Source organism: Schistocerca piceifrons, chromosome 1 (assembly GCF_021461385.2).
Source record: "Schistocerca piceifrons isolate TAMUIC-IGC-003096 chromosome 1, iqSchPice1.1, whole genome shotgun sequence".
Lineage (NCBI taxonomy): Eukaryota > Metazoa > Arthropoda > Insecta > Orthoptera > Acrididae > Schistocerca > Schistocerca piceifrons.
This window is the reverse complement of record NC_060138.1, coordinates 1,144,181,974-1,144,199,773: the sequence shown is the minus strand read 5'-3', so window position 1 is coordinate 1,144,199,773 and position 17,800 is coordinate 1,144,181,974. Positions and strand designations below refer to the sequence as shown.

The 17,800-nt window shown below is 44.8% G+C and overlaps 1 protein-coding gene across 1 annotated transcript in view; it reads left to right on the top strand.

The window, feature by feature from the left end:
* Positions 1 to 17,800, top strand: part of LOC124801285 (sialin-like) — a 157,134-nt gene that overhangs the window by 60,554 nt on the left and 78,780 nt on the right. The window contains exons 2-3 of the mRNA XM_047263061.1: positions 6,799 to 7,034; positions 12,426 to 12,659. Coding sequence (XP_047119017.1) covers positions 6,799 to 7,034; positions 12,426 to 12,659 — 470 coding nt within the window. The remainder of the gene's footprint in view (positions 1 to 6,798; positions 7,035 to 12,425; positions 12,660 to 17,800) is intronic.

The following is a 17,800-nucleotide window of genomic DNA, read 5'->3' as shown; positions in this document are numbered from 1 at the left end:
TGCTGGAATTTCCCAAGTCCGTCAGATTGCACAATAGACATGAATGGATGCAGGTGATCAGACAGGATGCTTACGTACGCGTCACCTGTCAGAGTAGTGTCTACATGTATTAGGGTGCCATATCATTCCAACTGCTCACACCTCACACCATTATAGAGCTTCCACCAGCTTGAACAGTCCCCTGCTGATACGCAGGGTAAATGAATTCATAAGTTGTCTCCCCACCCTTACACGTCCATCAGTTCGATACAATTTGAAACGAGGCTCGTCCGACGAGGCAACGTGTTTCCAGTCATCAATTGTCCAATGTCGGTGTTGACGGGCCCAGGCAAGGCGTAAAGTTTTGTGTCGTGCAGTCATCAAGGGTACACGAATGTGAATCAGGCTCTGAAAGCCCATATCGACGGTGCTTCGTTGAATGGTTCGTACGGTGACACTTGTTGATGGTCCAGCATTGAAATTTGCAGCAATTTGCGGAAGGGTTGCACTCCTGTCACGTTGATCGATTATCTTCAGTCGTCGCTGGTCCCGTTCTTGCAGGATCTTCTTCCGGCCGTAGCGATGTCAGAGATTTGATGTTTTATCGGATTCCTGATATTCACGGTACACTCGTGAAATGGTCGTACGGGAAAAACCCCTCTTCATCGCTACCTCGGAGATGCTGTGTCTGATCAGTCGTCCACCGACTGTAACACCACATTCCAACTCCCTTAAACCTTTATAATCTGCAATTGTAGTAGCAGTAAACGATGTAACAAGTGCTCCAGACACTTGTTGTCTTATGTGGGCGTTTCTGACAGCAGCGCTGTACTCTGATTGTTTACATATCACTGTATTTGAACACCCATGCCTGCGACAGTGTCTTTGGCTCTTCAGTGTATAAAAAATGCAACCTTTTTACACGAAACTGTATTTATCAAACTGACTGGAAACACGACTAGAGAACAGTACAAACGATTTTGACTGGAATTTGTTGCTGGCGTTCTAAATTGAATTCTCCGTCAGCGTGCATGGTTTCCTCTACATTTCGTGTGCGAAGAAAATGACATTTGTTTCAACATGTCATCATTTTCTTAGAAATCAATATTTTTCTACTGTCCTAGGTACGCTAATAGAAAATGTATCGAAAATGACTTGTGCAAAACTACTTTGTTACGGGTTCAAAAGGAGTGCTTCGAGAATTTGCGCCAATGACCAGTGTTCCGGTTGAGTTGAGCCCTTCCACCTGGTGCAGTGGTTACTGGGAGCATCCCGTGTGGACACAGACAGCATTGCTTAAAGACAAATGTGTAAGGAATAAAACTATATCATCAGATTTAGGACTACTTTTTGTTTTACTTAAATAATCACAGAAATAGCGTATTTTTCATGCTTTAAAAGAAGGCGATCACTTTAATTTTTGCACAGCAGTGTACATGTTTATTTTCTATGTTTATAAACTACATAATTATGCCATACGTTTGCAATGCGTCAAATTTGTGCTGAGAATATATCGTAACTGACAACCGTATGGCATTCGTAGTATGTTTTATGACGACTACCATTAGAGATAAATAGCCATTAAAGACTAGAGATTAACGGTGTAAATACAGATAACCAGTTAACGAGTAAATAGCTGCTGACGATTCCTTCCTCTGGAATGTGCTGACCAACACGCACCTTTCTTGAAGTCTATCAAATAAGTGGTTACTGTGGTTCAGTGTCTTCACATCTTGGTATTTACAGGCGGATGCCCGTTTCTTGAAAATATTTTGGTAATTGCAGACGAATGCAAGTTTTCTTGAAAATGTCTTGCGACATGAACATAAGGTTTTCGGCTGTTCTGCAAGATCAATGATACTTCTCCGCAGAGGAATTACCATTTGATATGATTTGCCCGATGGAGTTTGGCCTGCTGTCTCTTTCGCGTAACGGGAACAGTCGAGCAGTAGATGACGTACCAGTATATATTGCGTGTATACGATGATCTTCGTAATACGGAGAGGTTAAAATTTTCATTCTATGGCGATGTTCAGGGCAATTACCAGTGTTCAGTTCACATTATTATTGTTGATGTTATGTGACGTCAAGCAAATTTGAACACTAATCTGATTTTTTAAAAGTAATCAACGGTTGAATTCTTGAATAGCGCCCTCTCGTCATCTGTGAGGTTTCCCAAAATCGGCGCCATTCATGTAAAACTTATTTATTCTAGTTCCAAAGTGTGAAAAAGGGAGACATATTAAGAAAGGTATGTCTTCGGTAATTGAGCTCTTTGCTCATTTGTCGACTGTATGATTTCGGAATGTCCTTTGACCTAAACAAGTAGAACTCTTTTCTCCTGAAGGACAGATTAATCAGTTCCTTTACCCGAAACAGGTAATAGTTCATCTTCAATGATCTAGTTTTTCCAGGGCGTTCCGCGAATGTGTTGTGATCAGAATGCCGATGGTATTATGCAGTACGTTTCTGATTGCCTTTCTTATTACTAGAACGTTGGCCGTAAAGGTACTCGCTCCGAGAGAAAGCTTCTACATGGTGTTGTTTCCGTGGTGCGACAATGTTGTAGACATCATTTAAACAAAGGCGATTTTTGTTGCGTCGGAATTTTCTCAAAAAATCTCCTACGAATGCGCAAATAGTTTGTTGACGCCGACCTACATAGGGAGGCACCATCACCATGATCAAATAAGTGAATTCAGAGCCCGCACTGAAAGATATAAGTATTCGTTTCTTCCGCGCGCTGTACGAATTTGGACTAATAGAGAATTATTGTAAAAGTGGTGCGATGAACCCTCTGCCAGGCACTTAAATGGGATTTGCTGAGTATCCAGGTAGATGTAGAAGAAGACAATAGAGAAGAAACGGATAGCTCTCTGGCAGGATACAGATGCCGGTTGTGGCACATAACGTTTGGATCTCACAAGACCACACATGCACAAGATTTATACAATACGCAGAGCTTTGCCGGAAATTAAAGTGACAGAAGGGGAGCTCCAAATGGTCAGGCATTTAGAAAAAATAGCAGTCTTGGCGCGGCTTCAGTCCTAATAGCGTATCTTACAAACGGCAGTTGGCGCAGCGGAAAGTGTACAGAATGGTAACACCACGGTAGTGGGGTCAAGTCTGTATGAGGGAACTTCTTTATTTTCAATTTTTACTTTACTTCCAGAGCGAAATTTTCATTCTGCAGCGGAGTGTGCGGCGATATGTAACTTCCTGGAAGATTAAAGCAGTGGGTCGGAGCGGGCTCTACCAACTGAGCTACCCAAGCACGACTCACGAGCTGTTCTCACAACTTTAATTCTGCTAGTTCGAATCTCGGTCCGGCACACAGTTTTAATCTGCCAGGAAGTTTTACGTTACTTGCAATGCAAATAAACAGAAATAACGCTCAGTATATTGTACACTCCTGGAAATGGAAAAAAGAACACATTGACACCGGTGTGTCAGACCCACCATACTTGCTCCGGACACTGCGAGAGGGCTGTACAAGCAATGATCACACGCACGGCACAGCGGACACACCAGGAACCGCGGTGTTGGCCGTCGAATGGCGCTAGCTGCGCAGCATTTGTGCACCGCCGCCGTCAGTGTCAGCCAGTTTGCCGTGGCATACGGAGCTCCATCGCAGTCTTTAACACTGGTAGCATGCCGCGACAGCGTGGACGTGAACCGTATGTGCAGTTGACGGACTTTGAGCGAGGGCGTATAGTGGGCATGCGGGAGGCCGGGTGGACGTACCGCCGAATTGCTCAACACGTGGGGCGTGAGGTCTCCACAGTACATCGATGTTGTCGCCAGTGGTCGGCGGAAGGTGCACGTGCCCGTCGACCTGGGACCGGACCGCAGCGACGCACGAATGCACGCCAAGACCGTAGGATCCTACGCAGTGCCGTAGGGGACCGCACCGCCACTTCCCAGCAAATTAGGGACACTGTTGCTCCTGGGGTATCGGCGAGGACCATTCGCAACCGTCTCCATGAAGCTGGGCTACGGTCCCGCACACCGTTAGGCCGTCTTCCGCTCACGCCCCAACATCGTACAGCCTGCCTCCAGTGGTGTCGCGACAGGCGTGAATGGAGGGACGAATGGAGACGTGTCGTCTTCAGCGATGAGAGTCGCTTCTGCCTTGGTGCCAATGATGGTCGTATGCGTGTTTGGCGCAGTGCAGGTGAGCGCCACAATCAGGACTGCATACGACCGAGGCACACAGGGCCAACACCCGGCATCATGGTGTGGGGAGCGATCTCCTACACTGGCCGTACACCACTGGTGATCGTCGAGGGGACACTGAATGGTGCACGGTACATCCAAACCGTCATCGAACCCATCGTTCTACCATTCCTAGACCGGCAAGGGAACTTGCTGTTCCAACAGGACAATGCACGTCCGCATGTATCCCGTGCCACCCAACGTGCTCTAGAAGGTGTAAGTCAACTACCCTGGCCAGCAAGATCTCCGGATCTGTCCCCCATTGAGCATGTTTGGGACTGGATGAAGCGTCGTCTCACGCGGTCTGCACGTCCAGCACGAACGCTGGTCCAACTGAGGCGTCAGGTGGAAATGGCATGGCAAGCCGTTCCACAGGACTACATCCAGCATCTCTACGATCGTCTCCATGGGAGAATAGCAGCCTGCATTGCTGCGAAAGGTGGATATACACTGTACTAGTGCCGACATTGTGCATGCTCTGTTGCCTGTGTCTATGTGCCTGTTGTTCTGTCAGTGTGATCATGTGATGTATCTGACCCCAGGAATGTGTCAATAAAGTTTCCCCTTCCTGGGACAATGAATTCACGGTGTTCTTATTTCAATTTCCAGGAGTGTATTTACTAATGTTTTCATAAAAGGAAAAGTGAATGAAAATTTGGGGTTGCAAATAAATTTGCAGTAAGGGATTGTAGGCGTTCATAAGGAAAACTTCGTATGTAAAATTAGCTACTTTGATAATTTATACATGCTGGGGTAATATTCGTCGTAAAACAGGGGAAGCAGTAATTTTTCGGCATCTTGCACACATTATAAACGCCGGACCCGAAGTTAGTCCATACTAGTAACCTGGCTGCATAGATGAGAAAAGACTAGTATATAACTCTGACATGTTAGCTGCTGCGCCGTCGAGAATTCCGACCAAGGTTGTCTAGTGGTTAGCATACTAGGCTCGAGAAGACGGGGATTCAACTACCCGTTCGAACGCACAGACTTAGTTTCCCCTTGATTTTCCTAAATCACCTAACGCCAAGGGCGGAATGTTTCCCCTGAAAGGGCATAGCCTGTTTCCTTACCCGTCCTTCCCCAATCCGAGCACATGATCCACCCCTAAATCCTTCGTAATCGACAGCACGTTCAAGCCAAAGCTTTCTTCCTTTTCAAACAGCAGCAGGAAAACGTGGTACGAAGCCTCAAGGTTAAGGGCTAATATTTTCCACCATGAAGCTATAGCCCCGATGACACTCGTTTCACAAATGTGACATCTCATTACGCGTGTTTAGGAACGGAGAAGTACAGAAAGCCGTGCGCGCCCCAGAAAATAACAGAGCATTTGCGGTCTGAGCACATTAAAGGTTACGAGTGTAGCTTGCGTGATGACCACAGCTGTTTAACACTTTGAGACCCCCGTACTTTCTGAATAATGAATTACCGGTGACATCGATTCTATTGCAAGACAGGGACTTCTAGTGGTACACTGAGGTACTTCCACCATTCTTACGAGTAGTGGCCAATGACCTAGCTATGTCTTTGGACACACAGCGTCACGGACTTGGATCATATGAAGTATGTGTAACGTTTTTAACTTTCTTTTACTACGTTGTTAAAACAGCTCATTACACTGTATTATTTCCATGTTCACTGATGTACCACTTTTCATTTTGTCATTGTTATTGCTACGCATGGTGAATATGCGGCAAATATCGTACTTTAGAGTTTCCCAGACCGCAGCGCCATCTGTTGTTGAAAATTGTAACTACTGTAATTTCGAAAGTTTGTCTGCCTGAAAATGTACTGTTGTCCCAAGCATATTGCAACAAACGGTGTATTTCTATCGCTGCTCGTTTAGTTTTTATTGCCGTTTCAAATATACCGGTTATTTTTGAAACACCCTGTATATGGAAAAGGGTAGAGAAATCTTTGCTGTCTTTATAGATTTAGAAAAGGCTTTTGACAGAGTTCAGTGCAACAAGCTGATGAATGTTTTGAAGAGGAAAGGAGTAGATTGGAAAGAGAGACACATTCTGAGGCACCGAGGGATCACCAATTTAGTACTGGAGGGAAGCGTGGGGGCGGGGGGGGGGGGGGGGGCAAAAATCGTAGAAGGAGGCCAATAGATGAATACACTAAGCAGATTCAGAAGGATGTAGGTTGCAGTAGTTACTCCTAGACGAAGAGGCTTGCTCAGGAGAGCTCACATGGAGAGCTGCATCAAACCAGTCTTTGAACTGAAGACCGCAACAACAACAGCGTGGGTTATTTCATCCAACTCCCGTCTAATACAAGTAATTAAATTTATACTGACATCTAAATAGCTGTAGTGGTACAATGTTTTCTGTTTTATGTCTGAGTACGGTCATTTTGGCAAAATTTAATTCTTCTGTAATTTAGAAGTATCTCTGACAGGGAGCTCGTCAGACATGTTGCCTGTCGCTACAGCAGCCGCCATCTGGTAGACTTTTCCCATTCAAGTTACAGATTCGGAATCGTGAACCAAATTTTAAGATGTCTAACAATTGGGATGTCTCTCAAGTGTCTGTCTTCTCCTTGGAGTGAAGAATGTAAGCTGTAGAGAAAATGCTGTGATCCGTGACGTCTGTGTCGCAGGTTGCTGGAAGACCCGGTACACCGTGGCTCTGCTGAGCCTCATGGGTCTGGCCATCAGCTTCATGACGCGCGTCAACATCTCTGTGGCCATCGTCGACATGGTCAACGAGACGGCGCTCGAAGAACGCGCTCTCAGATCCAGCGACGCCTTTCACTTCGGTGCGGCGGTCAGCAGTAGAGACGACCCAGATGTGTGTCCAGGAAGGCTGGTGCTGAAGAATCAAGCTGGTGGCAGGGTGAGTCATTCCAACCAGAGGGAACACACCTCTGGGTTTTACATTGTCGCTCCGCAACTCCACGTAACGTTCCTTAGGCTAACCTAGTCACTCAGACGTCGCAGTTTGGTGACTGATATTCTGATTGGTTCATTTGATACTGTGAAGTAAAGGGAGAGGAGAAGAATATGGAAACACCACAAACGCGACATAGACGAGTAACAACAATATAACTTAACAGTCTGGAGCTGCCGAGCAACCATATAACTACTATGTTGGTTAAAGCGAAAGTCTGCGACTGGCAAGCAATGTCGTAGCTTCTTTTCGTCGATTTTAGTCAAAAATCTGCAGTTGCTTAATGTCTTGGCAGCGTAAAATTTCGTGTAGAATAGTAAAGACGTAACCTCAAAGTGATCATGTTCCACGAACACTATTTGTTGGACAGCGTAATTTTAGCGATTTTAATGCAAGTTATATCGTGTGCACTGTGATTTCACATTTCTGATTATGCCACTGTGAAATTCAAATAAACATTGTGTTGCTAATTAATGCCCGGATTATTTATCTTCCGAACATTTCTGTAGGAAGAGATGTGCATCTCTTTAGCTGTCTGACTATGATCTGTCAAACTGGAAGTGGCCATCGACAGCGTTGTAATGCAAATAAAGTAGGGAAATCTATTGTAAAATTTATTTGTTGTGTGATCCACATCAGTTGGTAATATTCTTTACAGAATCAGTTTGCAGCATATTATTTCAGAACATCAAGATACAAGACTTCGAGATATGTGAAACCGAGTGCACCGACGGATGAGGGAAACTTCGAAAGTGCTGCATCGGTTCTGTATTTGCGTCCATTACTCGCACGAAGAGGAAATTGTATTCGTAAAACCTTCTATATCAGTAACAGCATTCTGACGAACTGATTGAGTGAATAAGGTGACGATATGAACAGCATGTACAAAGTACGTTCAAGTGGCAAAAGTCACGGGATATTTCCTAATATCATGTCGGGCCTCCTTTTGCCCGACGGAGTTCAGCAACTTGACATGGCATGGACTCAACAAATCGCTGGAAGTCCCTTGCAGAAATATTGAGCCTTGCTGCCTCTATAGGCGTCCATAACGGCGAAAGCGTTGCCGGTGCAGGATTTTGTACACGAAATGGCCTCTCGATTGTGTCACAAGAATGTCCGATGGGATTCATGTCGGGCGATCTGGATAGCCAAATCATTCGCTCGAACTGTCCAGTGTTCCGGTGACATGGTGCATTGTCATACATAAAAATTCCACCATTGTTTGGGAACATGAAATCCTTCAATGGCTGCAGATGGTCTCCAAGCAGCCGAACATAACTACACTCATGCTAATAAATTAAGGATAATGCTGGTACATGGTGAAACAACGCTCTGGTGGGCGGTTTACGGGTTTAAATCACCTCGGGGTATGACAATGCGGTGCATTTGACCTGCGGTGGTTGCACGGTGGCGCTGGCAGCAGTCCACATACGCAGAGGTGTGTTGGTGCATGTCAGAGTACGGCGCAGCCAATAACTGTGCAGACGTTTTCAGACGTGCTAATGGTGACTGTGTGTTGAAAATGGCTCAAAGAACACACATCGATGAGGTTATGACGGGTAGAATACTAGGGCGACTGGAGACTGGTCTAACACAGCAGGTCGTAGCACAGGCCCTACGTGTGCCGCAAAGTGTGACCTCACGATTGTGGCAACGATTCCAGCAGACAGAAAACGTGTCCAGGAGCTACAGTATACAACGCCCACAGTATACAACACCACAAGAAGACCGATATCTCACTATCAGTGCTCGGAGACGGCCACGGAGTACTGCAGGTAGCCTTGCTCAGGACCTTACCGCAGCCACTGAAACAGTTGTCACCAGACACACACTCTACAGACGACTGAAGAGACATAGTTTATTCGCCCGGAGGCCTGCAAGGTGCATTGCACTGACCCCTGGTCACAGGAGAGCGCGTAAAGCCTGGTGCCAAGAACACAGTACATTGTCATTGGAACAGTGGTCCCAGGTTATGTTCACGGACGAGTCCATGTGTAGTCTGAACAGTGATTCTCGCCGGGTTTTCATCTGGCGTGAACCAGGAACCAGATACCAACCCCTTATTATCCTTGAAAGGGACCTGTATGGAGTTCGTGGTTTGATGGTGTGGGGTGGGATTATGATTGGTGCACGTACACCCCTGCATGTCTTTGACAGAGGAACTGTAACAGGTCAGGCGTATCGGGACGTCATTTTGCACCAGTATGTCCGCCTTTTCAGGGGTGCAGTGGGTCCCACCTTCCTCTTGATGGATGATAACGCACGGCCCCACCGAGCTGCCATCGTGGAGGAGTACCTTGAAACAGAAGATATCAGGCGAATGGAGTGGCTTGCCTGTTTTCCATTGAGCACTTGTGGGATGCTCTCGGTCGACGTATCGCTGCCTGTCTACAAACCCTTAGGACAGTTCAGGAGCTCCGACAGTTACTGGTGCAAGAATGGGAGGCTACACCCCAGCAGCTGCTCGACCACCTGATCCAGAGCATGCCAACCCCTTGTGCGGCCTGTGCACGTGTGCATGGTGATCATATCCCATATTTATGTCGGGGTACATGGGCAAGAAACAGTGGCGCTTTGTAGCACATGTATTTCGTGACGGTTTTCTCAACTTATCACCAATACCGTGGACTTACAGATCTGTGTCGTGTGTGTTCCCCATGTCCCTGTGCTATTAGTGCCAGTTTTGTGTAGTGCCACGTTGTGTGGCACCACATTCTGCAATTATCCTTAATTTATGAGTATGAGTGTATTTTCAGTGAATGATCGGTTCAGTTGGGCCACAGGACCCAGTCCATTCCATGTAAACACAGCCCACACCATTACGGAGCCACGATCAACTTAACAGTGCCTTGTTGACGACTTGGGTTTATGTCTTCGTAGGGTCTGCGCCATACTCGAACCCTACCATGAGCTCTTACCAACGGAAATCGGGACTCATCTGAGCAGGACATGGTTTCCCAGTCGTCTAGGTCCAATCAATAATGTCACGAGCTCAGGAGAGACGGACATCTCCTGCCAGAGTACATTAACACCGAAGTTCGCCGCATTCTCCAAACGGATACATTCGCGGTACGTCTCACACTGATTTCTGCATTTCTTTAAGGGGAGTTGCTTGTCTGTTAGCACTGACAACTCTACGCAAATGGTGTTATTCTCGGTCACTAAGTGAAGGCCGTCGGGCACTACGATGTCAGTAATGAGAGGTAATGCCTTTAACTTAGTACCCTCGGCACACTCTTGACACTGTGGATTTTGTAATATTGAATCCCCCAACGATTTCCGAAATCGAATGTCCCATGCGTCTGCCTCCAACTACCATTCCTGGTTCAGAGTCTTTTCATTCCCGTCATGCGGACATAAACACGTCGGAAACTTTCTCACATGAATCATGTGTTACTGAAATAGAGGATGACAGACTAAAGGCCGAAATACTAAATGTCTTTTTCCAAAGCTGTTTCACAGAGGAAGACTGCACTGTAGTTCCTTCTCTAGATTGTCGCACAGATGACAAAATGGTAGATATCAAAATAGACGACAGAGGGATAGAGAAACAATTAAAATTGCTCAAAAGAGGAAAGGCCGCTGGACCTGATGGGATACCAGTTCGATTTTACACAGTGTACGCGAAGGAACTTGCCCCCCCTTCTTGCAGCGGTGTACCGTAGGTCTCTAGAAGAGCGTAGCATTCCAAAGGATTGGAAAAGGGCACAGGTCATCCCCGTTTTCAAGAAGGGACGTTGAACAGATGTGCAGAGCTATAGAGCTATATCTCTAACGTCTATCAGTTGTAGAATTTTGGAATACGTATTGCGTTCGAGTATAATGACTTTTCTGGAGACTAGAAATCTACTCTGTAGGAATCAGCATGGGTTTCGAAAAAGACGGTCGTGTGAAACCCAGCTCGCGCTATTCGTCCACGAGACTCAGAGGGCCATAGACACGGGTTCCCATGTAGGTGCCGTGTTTCTTGACTTCCGAAAGGCGTTCGATAGTTCCCCCCAGTCGTTTAATGAACAAAGTAAGAGCATATTGACTATTAGACCAATTGTGTGATTGGATTGAAGAGTTCCTAGATAACAGAACGCAGCATGTCATTCTCAGTGGAGAGAAGTCTTCTGAAGTAAGAGTGATTTCAGGTGTGCCGCAGGGGCGTGTCGTAGGACCGTTGCTATTCACAATATACATAAATGACCTTGTGGATGACATCGGAAGTTCACTGAGGCTTTTTGCGGATGATGCTGCGGTATATCGAGAGGTTGTAACAATGGAAAATTGTACTGAAATGCAGGTGGATCTGCAACGAATTGACGCATGGTGCAGGGAATGGCAATTGAATATCAATGTAGACAAGTGTAATGTGCTGCGAATACATAGAAAGGAAGATCCCTTATCATTTAGCTACAATATAGCACGTCAGCAACTGGAAGCAGTTAATTCCATAAATTATCTGGGAGTACGCATTAGGAGTGATTTAAAATGGAATGATCATGTAAAGTTGATCGTCGGTAAAGCAGATGTCAGACTGAGATTCATTGGAAGAATCCTAAGGAAATGCAATCCGAAAACAAAGGAAGTAGGTTACAGTACGCTTGTTCGCCCACTGCTTGAATACTGCTCAGCAGTGTGAGATCCGTACCAGATAGGGTTGATAGAAGAGATAGACAAGATCGAACGGAGAGCAGCGCGCTTCGTTACAGTATCATTTAGTAATCGCGAAAGCGTTATGGAGATGATAGATAAACACCAGTGTAAGACTCTGCAGGAGAGACGCTCAGTAGCTCGGTACGGGCTTTTGTTGAAGTTTCGAGAACATACCTTCACCGAAGAGTCCAGCAGTATATTGCTCCCTCCTACGTATATCTCGCGAAGAGACCATGAGGATAAAATCAGAGAGATTAGAGCCCACACAGAGGCATAGCGACAATCCTTCTTTCCACGAACAATACGAGACTGGAATAGAAGGGAGAACCGTTAGAGGTACTCAAGGTAAACTCCGCCACACACCGTCAGGTGGCTTGCGGAGTATGGATGTAGATGTAGATGAAGATCTGAGAACAAACGACAGCTCCGCCAATGCACTGCCCTCTTGTACTTTCTGTAAGAGTTACCACCGCCATCTGTATATGTGCCTGTAACTATTCCTGACTTGTGAGCTGTCAGTGTATAGAATGGGGCTATGTGGGTCTACCACAGGTGCTGCACGATAGAATTCTTGAAACAGATCAATGAAAACTCCTGCAAACTAATTCGAGAGAGTTGTAAAGCCGATAAGAAGGAAACAGAGCATCAGCTACGGAAAAGGTCTCGCAGCTAAGGCTCGAGGTTGCACTGTTGCAGAACGGGGAGTTCGCGTGGGACAAGCAGAAGCAGGGGGAGATCCTGGCGGCGTTCTACTACGGCTACGCGGCGGGTCACATACCTGGTGGGCTTCTGGCTGACCGTTTCGGCGGCAGGATCGTCTTCGGGATCGGCATATTCCTCTCGTCCCTCCTCACCGTCCTCACACCGATTTCGGCGTGGACCGACGCCTATCTTCTGTTCGCCAACAGGGTTGGACAAGGATTTACGCAGGCATGTATTACCCCTATTGACTTACGTGATCTATCTACATATACGAGGGTTGGAACTTTAATAGTGGCGCCGGCCGAAGTGGCCGAGCGGTTCTAGGCGCTACAATCTGGAACCGCGCGACCGCTACAGTCGCAGGTTCGAATCCTACCTCGAGCATGGATGTGTGTGATGTCCTTAGGTTAGTTAGGTTTAAGTAGTTCTAAGTTCTAGGGGACTGATGACCTCAGAAGTTAAGTCCCATAGTGCTCAGAGCCATTTTTTTTAAAATTGTGGCAACTATTTATTTACAGCTCGTACAAAATAGATACGTGTTCCAAAGTTTTACTGACCTTCACAGAAGTCACCAGCATTGTGTATAACCCGCTGCCAGCGACGTGAAAGTCGTAGGATACACTTAGCAGTGCCAGTTGTGTTGACAGTTCGAGGTGCGCGGTCTATTGCCCTATGAATCTGTAGCAGTTCTGAATTGAATGCCGTGAAGGGTTTCCTTCAGTTTAGAAATCGAGTTTTTAACTCACGAGGGCTTAAGTCAGGGGAGTGCAGTAGGTGGTATAGAACTTAGCAGCCCATCAGTCAAACAAATCAGTAACAGCTTGCACTGTACGTCCTTGAGAATTGTCCCGCATAATGATGGTCAGGTCCTGCAGAAAGTGTCATCCCTTCTGTCTCTATGCTGTTCATATTTGGAACACAACCTACGACCAGCTTAGAGACAGAAGTGATGACACTTTCTGCAGGACCTGACCATCATTTTGCAGGACAATGCTCAAGCACGTACAGTGCAAGCTGTTACTGATTTGTCTGACTGATGGGGCTGCTAAGTGGTATACCCCCAACTGCACTCCCCTGACTTAAGCCCTCGTGAGTTCAACTCGATTTCTAAACTGAAGGAAACACCCACGGCGTTCGCTTCAGAACTGCTACAAATTCGTCGAGCAATAGACCACGCCGCTCGAACTGTCAACACAACTGGCACTGCTAAGAGCATCCTTCGACTTCCACATAGCTGGCAACGGGTTACACACAATGCTGGTGACTACTTTGAAGGTCAGCAAAACTTTGAAACACGTATCTATTCTGTACGAGCTGTAAATGAATAGTTGCCTCTATTAAAGTTCCAACACTCGTGTAAAGAAAAGTGTGTGTTTATTTGTTTCGATGTTTGTAAATGTACAGTTTTAAATCCAGTACTGTTGAAATTTTGCACACTTCACCTCAAAGACAAGAGGATGATCACTGTCTACGTAAGATTTCATAATCTGATTTGAAACATATATGTATGTAATATATAAAGGTGAAAAGTTGTTACCAGAAATCTCCAATGGTTCTTGGTCGATTTAATTCAGATGTATACACGATCCACTAATGAACATTTGGGAGGACATAGACCAATTATTATTTAATACTCACAATAAATAAATAAATATAATATAATATAAAAGAGAACCGTTGTTACCAAACATTTCTAAATGTGGTTGATCGAGTAATTCGTGCCCGTTTTAGTTCAAATTTCTATATTCACATGAAACAATGAAGAAAATTAGTGAAACCTTAATTGCTTACTAAAAGAACTACATCACTGTAAACTGTAACTCCCATCACGAGAGTAAATTTCAGTGACAGTACCCGTCTTGGAGATAGTACCACCAGGAGTCACTAGACCGCGTGACGAGCGAAAGATCGAACAGAACCCGAACTGTGATTTAAACTGTTCGAACAGTTCGAGTCGTGCTCAAACATAGCCATATTTGAAACAATGAAAACTGAGCTGAAACAAATGCACAATGAGATACCTAATGCAAAATGTAACAACAGATGGCGCAACTGATCGTCTTTTCACGCAGGTGAAGATGTACTCACTGGCCGCAATCCGTTTACACCCAGTGATTCAAATATACCCATCGATTTAATGCGATTGCAGTTTACCCTTGCGGCTTGCATTCGGTGTGAGTATGAACAAATTACAGGACCGATCACTTTGTGTGGCAGGTATTAAACATCCCGGGCAAAGCTGCGCACTGCTGGCGGTGATTAATATGAGACCTCTTCACACTGCCACTACCAGCATTGTGGGCGAAATGTTTTAATTCACATTCCGTAAATCAATATGAAGTTCAGTGGTGCAGAAGGTACCTACTTTACTTGTACTCACGATCCAAAAAGCATCTGACTCAGTGCAACAAAGTTTACTACCGTGTCTCCTACAGTTTGTCAAATGAAATTTATTACTGTATTGGATTCTTTGGTAGGGAAGTCGTAATGAGAAACCTTTGAAAGCCAAGAAATATGACCGTTTCTGCCGATCCTTCTGGAGAATGTTAGATTTAGATGTGTCGCCTGTCGACTAGAATCTGCAGGGGCGCCGTGATACTGGCAGAACATACACATCCTTGCAGCCAAAGAAAGCTCTTCCAATAATACTGGAAGCTCGTTTTCACGAAAGTAGAAATGACTTCAAGAAAATCACTTCAACTTTCTTGAAAACGAGCTTCCAGGTTCGAATAGTCCCATAGTGCTCAGAGCCATTTGAACCATTTTTGAACGTGACTATTTCTGCCGATCTTTCTTCCAGGAACTGTTAGGTTTAGATGATGTGTTAGCATGTCGACTAGAATATGCAAGGGCCCCGTCATGTTGGAATAACGTATACGTTCTTGAAGCCAAACTAACTTCTTCCAACAATACTGGAAACTCGTTTTGAAGAATGTCTAGAAAACGGGACCCTGAAGACATTGCGATAGTACAACAGGCCCAAACAGCTGATTGTCTGTCATAATGCATCATACGCTTCTAGAGGGATATTCTTGAGAATGTGTCCACAGAAACATTTACAGTTTCGTCGGACGACCACTGTGAATTAACAACTACTACTGGTAGCGTCACAATTGAAAGTGGCTGCGTCAGTAAACAGTATTAGCGGGATTACTCGGAGATTAGCAATTGGGCAATGACAACATTCCATTCGTCTACTTTCATCCCATTTTGGAAGGTACTGAATCCGCTGTAAGTGATAAGGATAGACGCCGCACGTACGTAATGTCCGTCATACGCTTGGATGTGGAACACCGTTAACTGTAGAAGTTACAGTGGTGGAAATATTTATTACATCACCTCTTACAATTAACTATTTTTGTTACAATCATCCAACAACTGAGCTAAATTTGCCTGATTTCTCTTGATTTCTATCAGAAATGAATATACACAATAATTTTTGTCAATTTGATTTTATTCTTAATTTTTGTTTCTATAAAAATGTTTGCTTGTTATAATTTAACACTTTCTTGAAAAATGAGTAAGTGGGTATGTCAGCTATTCTGTTTGCTATTCTGAAATATGAATACTAATCTTGAAAGCAACACTGCATATTAATGTTGTCACAACACTGATGGATTTTAGTGTTTTATTGCCTCATATGAATACACTGTTGGATTTAATACTTTGTTGCTCCACTGCGCGCCTTAATCATCGTGAAGGCATTGAAAGAATGAACTTTTTAATGTACTCCTCGCTCAGTTCATGAAACCACACATGCTCAAGGGTCTCATACAGCTCCCGTTTATTCCGTGGCTTCTTTTTGGTGATAGCATTTCCCATGACCTTCCAACAGTTTTCAATAGGATTGAGATCAGGGTTGTTCCCAGGCCACTCCATTACTCGAATCCCATTTTGTCAAAGGAAAGATTTTACCTGAAATGTAGAAGTGCGTGATAAGAAAGTAATCTGCTTATGGTCTGAAGATAATAAACCTTTTTTAAACCATACATGTGGCTGGTAGCTGTTTTTTATATAAATTATAAACCTGAAGTACAACAGCCACGTTTTCTCAACATGTCAACTTTCGACAAAATAGCGAATCTGCTTCGTGTTTGGTACAAATATTTGTCATAGGATTCACCTTCAAAGTTCTATGGCAAGGAACGGAGTCATCCTGAAAAATGCAATTGGAAACATCTCCAAACTGATCTCTAATGGTTGGCATATGCTTCCTTTCAAGGATGCATATGTAGGCATCAGTGTTGACAGTGCTATTGATGAAGTCCAGACGACCTACTCCGTGACTGAAAATGTACCCCCAGACCATCTGTCCTTGTGGGTGTTTGACTGTATGTGTTATGCATGATGGCAAAAATTCTTCACCTTTTCTTCGACGCACGAACACTTTTCCATCTGAGGCATGCAGATTAAATTTGGACTCGTCTGAAAAGATTACTTTGTTCCACATCTCTGGGGTCCATGTCGCATGTGCCTTTGCCCATTGTAGTCGCTGTTGTATTATCTTTGTCAATAAAGGCTTCCTTCTAGGACGATGGGCTAAGAGTCCAGCCTCCAGTGTCTATTTCCTACAGTTCTACTGGTTACTGAGATGTCACAGATTTCTTCCCAGTCTCGCCTTAGTTCAGTTGATGACAGGTGAATATCGTTGAGCGAAAGCCTTTTCAATACCCTGTCCTGTTTGGCAGTAGACGCCCGTTTTCGATCTCTTCCTTTCTCACGATCAACATTTCCTTTTTCCCTATATTTTTTCATTTACCTCGAAATCGTAGACTGATTAAATCCTGTCTTAGAGGCTGCCTCTCTGGTGCTGATACCAACAGACGAATAAGCAAGTATAGCAGCTTTCTTTTCTGGTGTTTATTCAACTGACCTGCACCTCTCCTCACTGCAAAGTCTCAACTCAAAATGGCAGCATAAACAATGGTTTCATTGTAAAGCCAAAAGACAACAAAGAGTTTTGTATTCTTGGAAAACATGCGTGAAGTCAAATTATTAAGGCAAGAATATGTCAACAAAGTTCATCAACAATGGGACTGGTATAAGCCGAAGCAAACTGCAGCAAAAGTAAAAAATACGAATTAATTCATGGTGATGCAATAAATATTTCCACCACTGTATGTGTGTGCTTGTCGAAGTAACGCGTTCTGCCAAGTGAACAATCTTTCCTATTTCAACCACACTCCGCTCATTTGGACGTCCAGACGATATATGACTGTTGTACGCTGCACCAGTTTCACTGGTACTCTGCAGTAGGAAATCATCTGCCGTAATCTTTACGGCAGTGACTACCAGCAGCACCCTTTCCATTCCAAAACCCTCACACAAATACCATATGGGCATATTCGGCATTTATAAATACGTGCGGC